The 5,819-nt window shown below is 37.7% G+C and overlaps 1 protein-coding gene across 1 annotated transcript; it reads right to left on the minus strand.

Annotated features, from left to right (window-relative positions):
• Positions 1 to 3,598: 3,598 nt before the first annotated feature.
• Positions 3,599 to 5,068, minus strand: LOC122057014. Its single transcript, XM_042618996.1, has 3 exons — positions 4,748 to 5,068; positions 4,390 to 4,439; positions 3,599 to 4,303 (listed from the first exon to the last, which is right to left on the minus strand). The coding sequence occupies exons 1-3, from the start codon at positions 4,916 to 4,918 to the stop codon at positions 3,784 to 3,786; spliced, it is 741 nt and encodes a 246-aa protein (XP_042474930.1). The 5' UTR covers positions 4,919 to 5,068; the 3' UTR covers positions 3,599 to 3,783.
• Positions 5,069 to 5,819: the final 751 nt, after the last annotated feature.

Here is a 5,819-nt window from a genome sequence, read left to right on the forward strand (position 1 = left end):
TTTTTTTTTTTTGGGTTAAAGAAAAACATAATATAATAGATAGCAAAAATGAGAGTTTAACAAGTAATTGGGGTCTATGAGCACAATTTTCTTTCCATGGCCTCAAGGGCTATATATTTCAAAAAGAGGATGATTTCATTGTTAGCCTCTATACAAAAGGTTGGTTTAGACAAAAAATTATCTGTTTCCAAAAGTACGGGAATCGCTGTCCAAGGCCAGAGGCTAGTACTTTTTTTTGCTTAAGATCAGCAAAGAATATATTTAAAAGAACGAATGAAATACAGACAACCTAATTGCACAAAAAGACACAATTTCTGCTCCACCTTCGGCATGGCCATTAGCAGAGAGGAATCAAGACCAGATTAAGATTCATTTGACATCAAAGGTTCCCTCAAAATAGAACCTTGGTTTTCCTACAATGTTCCGCTGCATCGCTCCACATTTCAGCAGAGAGGCTAATACTATAGTATTTATAAGATTCCTCAACTCCCTTGGATCGCTCCAAATTTTATCCACCTCCCATCATTCCTCCTTGGCCTTTTTCTTCTCGTATAGTGAACTCCTTGATGTCATTTCCGTATCATTTCCTGTCAACGTGTAGCTAGCAAGGAGTAAGAAACATTTCTCTTTAGTTATAAGAGTTGTTGCCCAGCTAAAGAAATTTTTAGTGTAATTAGTTATCCCTGTACAAAATAGAACTATTTTGGAGAAAACAGGTACTGTTATTGTCTGGGTGGGTCTTGGATTGAGGGAATTCACCTGTTGCTCATCAAGGAAAGTAGGGGAACAGTAAGGGACCCAAGATTCTACCTGTTTAAGGATAGAGCATGGGTTGGGCTTTTGATCTCCAAAGATGATCTGATTCCTATGTTTCCAAATGTTATAATGAACACACTGAAAAAGTAATCCAATTTATTTATTTTTGGTATGTCAATAGAATAAAAGAAGTACATGATTACTGATGTGGAAGGAAAGGTGTTTAGAATATTAGTTTTGAGACCCAAAGGTCCAACAGCCCAAACCTTCTTGGAAAACTCACAGGAAAGAAACAAATGGAAAATATTCTCTCTTTGGTTGTCGCACAGACAACAAAGGGGCACTATGTCCACCCATTTTCGTAGGATGCCTTTTGTAGGAATTCTATCATGAACAATTCTTCAAAAGAAGAACTTAAATTATGGGTGGATTTTGAGTTTCCAAAAATAGAATCATTGTGAGCATGGAGACAAGCAAGTACACCTGTTTGGGCATCCATCATTGTTAGTAAATAAATCAGTTCTGAGATACTTGACAGCTATCTTAGTGGATAGAGATCCCTCATTTGAGAGATGGCAGGTGGCTTATGTGAGTTGTTTAGTGTCAATACTCAATATGGGCTTCATGAGTAGCAACAACCACTATAGAGGGCTGAAGCTAATTTCTCCACAGGACAGTCGTGATACTGCACAGGATGGAAGGCTATACTACAGAACATAAAGGATTGCCTTGCTCTCTATTGCAAGGCTAGTGGTCGATGTGTAAATGAGGCAAATCCATATGGCGTCCCCGTTGGAAAGCTGGTTTTTGTGTGTTTTTACAATGCATTATGAAGATAGCCTTTCAAATTACCTAGGGCTCCCTACTGATATTGGGGTGTTCAGGACCGATGAGTTTCATAGCAGTAGTGATCAAGCGACTGGAGACTCCACAGGTGGACTAAGCATTTCCTATCCCACTCAGGTCGTGAGGTGCTCCTAAAGTCAGTGGTTTCACCCATTTCCTCTTTTGCTGCTTCTCATTTCAAGCTCCCTATGTCTTTTCAAAATTGATCAAAAAAGGAGGCTTCTAGGTTCTTTTGGAAGGGAAGATAAGATGTCTCAACCCAAAGATAAAGGGGGCATCGGTCTTAGGGACCCAACTCTTCATAAAAATGCCCTCCCCTCCAAGGTTGCGTGGAGGCTCCTCACGTTTCCCATTCCAAGTGAACTAACTTTTTGAAATCAATACATTTTCCAAGTGTAGCTTCATGGAGGCATACCTTGGTAGCAACCCCTCCTGGCCCTGACATAGTATCATCAAAAGGAGGAGAGCCCTTCTCTTGGTCCTTATCAATGAAGTTGGGTTTAGCGAAAAAATCACCATTTGGAATCATGTGTAGGCCCCTTACTCCCAAATTTCAAGCTTCAGCATCAACACACTTCTAGGTTCCCTCTTCGGTTTGTTAGTGATTTGATCGACCAAGCCAAACTGACAATGGAAGTTTTTGATCCTGAAAGAGTGGTTCATCTAGTCTGATAGGGCTGCAATTTTGAAAATCCATATTTCCCTGATTCCAGCGTAAGATTATCAATTCTAAATCTGAAAGGTGTTTTCAGATTTAAACACCTTTCCTGATTGCTTATTTGCATATCTATTCTAAATTCTAAGTGCGCTTACCAAAATGTGGAGAATTTGTGTAAACTATCTAGTCAGGTTCAATGTATCTAGTTTAATAGTTTATAAATGGTTCAAATCCGACGGATAAATGATTTAAAATCAAACTGGACCATTTATTAAAAAGTGGCAGTTGTTAAATGTTTTGACGGTTTCAATTCAAATGGCTCTATTCAGTTTCAATACACTACTTTGGTTTACATTTAACACCCTTAGTCCAGGTATTGTGTGGCTGGCTACTAGCTAGTCTTATGATCCTCGAAAAGATCTCTCCACCCTGAAGCTCGGGCTTTACAAGATCTCATGGTTCTTATGGGCCTTTTTCGGTTTCTTGGTCTATATGGTTTGCAAGCCAAAGGTTTCCTTGGTATCCCAACTATGGTTGGGCTTCTTTCTTAAGGGGGGAAAAACTTAACAAAAAATTCATGACAAAGGTATAAATTATGAAATGACTGAGCGAAGCTAGAAGGTTAGGGAACAGTCAAAGGTAAGTCAGTTGTTTATTATCCGTACATAATTATTATTTTTCTATTATATCCGTACATAATTTATTTTGTATAAGAGATGAAGAAAAGGACGAGAAGATATTATCCTCTCTTTTTTTTTGTCAAGGAAAAAATTTTGACATTAATTCTTGTTAAGTAGAAAGAACAGGAAAATATCCTGATCACTTCTGAAATTGTAATTACAACTCATTTTAGAAGCTCTTCTTTTCCCCAGAAGAAGGTGGGGTGCTCTTCTTTGGTTTCACTCAAGCTGATGCTCATATATCATTGTGGTTTTGGTTTAGACACACTTGGATGTTCTAAATACAATTGCACACTCAGAGATTCACAACTCATAGACTTGATTGGGGTTAGTAGAGGAGGCTGTTTCCACTGATCTGTGTCTATTGGAACCCGCAACTCCTCCTTGCTTGTTCCAGCCTCAGGGAGGAACGGAAATAAGCTGTTATCATCCTCTTTGTCAAAGCCAATTCCTTAATTATCCACATGGGGGCGGGAGATGATAGTTATTATCCTTTTTTTTTTTTTTTTTTTTTTTTTTTAAGAATTTCTATTCTCAATCAAATAATCCTATTTAGCGAGAGGTCCACTTGGTCAAAGATCTTGGTCACAATATTTTTTAAGAAAATCAACTTCGATAAGAACACTACTCAATAATAATGTGATCAAGACAAGAAAAGGAAAACAAATTAATAAACCTAATCATGAATTAAATTCCAACTAGGCAACTAGCCATAAACATAATGTCCAATTCCCATGTTAAGCTCAGGAAACAAATCCTGAATCCCTAACTTCTCCCAAAAGTTCTACAAATCCTTTACAGAGAAGCAGATGAACTAAACTATTAAAGCAATGACCTGAGATCTCATGTATTCCCAGGCTTTCTAGCTCTCTTCTTCTTCTTTTTCGCATTTCCATTATCATCACCATCCTCTTCATTATGGGATAATAATAATGATGGAGTACTAGAAGAAGAATCACCAGAATTGATTTCTATAATTTCTCTTCCCTTCCCCCATAGAGGACCAAACCCCGTGTAGTAATAGAAATCGGAGGAGGGCATCTTTGAGTTTTTCGAGTAAGATCTCTTTCCACGACTAGGGATGCAGCTACTGGGGTTGCTGCTCTTGCTTTTGATATAGTAAGACTTTAGTTGATCAAGGTGGTGCTCACACATCGAGTGCCCTTGTTTAGCTTCTTTTTTACATTTCCATCCCTTCCCATCTGTCTTATTACAGCATATCAAGTTCATCCCTTCCTTCCCCGACTTAGAGTGCATCATTTCTTCAACCTCGTTTCTACTTTTCTTTCCTGAGATTGGATCAATATTCGGAGGTGATAGCTTACAGTCATCTTCCCAGCTAGATCTATTCAACAAAAGGATGCTGTAGACGACAATGTAATAATAATTAGAAAAAGAACCCTAAATTTCGTATCAGAATTCAGAATGTGGAGATTATTAATTCCTTACCTATGTGCTGCATTAGCTATTTCTCCTCCGCTATCATCCTCTCTCCTTTCCTGTATAAAAAAAAAAATCAATAACCAAAATCGTATCGTGAAATTGATAACCCTATAAACAAATTTATCTAAATTTAAAGAAGAAAACTGAATTGATTAACTGCAATTACGGATCCAACAAAACCTCTCATCCTTGATAGATGAGATTGCACCTAATATAGAAACCCTATTAAAGGCAACTGCTAATATTTCTTTTTTCTTCTAAGATCTAATCATCTGAAGAGTTAAAAGATCAGATCATGCAAAAGACGAAGATCAAACTGAGATAAGAAGTAGTAGGCTCTAATTAGGGGAGAGAAATTTTGTACGTCGGAAGTGAAGGAAATCACATTCCATGGCGAGTGATAAAGTTGGCACATGCACGTCAAGGGGCTGCTCTCTCTTGGGCATGGGTTGTTGGGTAAAGGAAGCTCTGAAGGAATACAACAAATTTGGTACTTCTGGGCGTACTTGCGAATCCTCATATTGGGAGGTGGCATCGACGGATACTAGGAACGGAAGATCTAGAATTTGGAGACTAGAGCTCTCGTCTTGATGCAACTTTGTTCCCTTTTTTCGTTTCGCTTTAGCAGAGAGACTTGCAGTTTCTCAAATCCCTTAAAACCTAGACAAGCCTCTGTAATCTGTTCTTTTTTTCACACACACACACACATATATATATATATATATATATAATAATAATTAAAAAAAATAAAGTAACATATAAATACGAAGATTATTGAATTCCTAAAATGCCCTCCATATTGCTAATTATTACGATTATGTCAGTCATTAACCTGGAAAACATTCTCTCTAATCTGGTTGTACAAGCTGCCCCACCTCGCCACGCCACGCCATTAAAGGAAGGTGAGCTTGAGGAAGGGATAAAGACCAATGAGAGAATTCAAGGCCCTCGAGGGTTCCATTGTTGTGCAGTTTCACGCCACGTCAGATGGTCTCTTTGGCTGTATTTGGATGCCAAGAAAATAAAAGAAAAGAAAAATTAATCCTAACAAGAAAACAAGACTTTCCTCATGTTTGGTACTAAAGAAAAGTAAAAAATAATAGATTAGAGAGAGAGAGAGAGAGAGAGAGAGAGAGAGAGAGAGAGAGAGAGAGAGGAACCATATACAAGGTGGCTTATGCGAGTTGTTTTGTACTAATACTCAATATGGGTTCGAGTAACAAATGGAGGTAGTTTAAACACCTTTCCTGATTGCATATTTTCATATCTATTCTAAATTCTAAGTGCGCTTACCAAAATGCGGAGAATTTGTGTAAATTGTCTAGTCAGGTTCAATGTATCTAGTTTAATAGTTTATAAATGGTTCAAATCCGACGGATAAATGATTTAAATCAAACTGGACCATTTATTAAAAAGTGGCAGTTATTAAATGTTTT

Source organism: Macadamia integrifolia, chromosome 12 (genome assembly GCF_013358625.1).
Source record: "Macadamia integrifolia cultivar HAES 741 chromosome 12, SCU_Mint_v3, whole genome shotgun sequence".
NCBI lineage: Eukaryota > Viridiplantae > Streptophyta > Magnoliopsida > Proteales > Proteaceae > Macadamia > Macadamia integrifolia.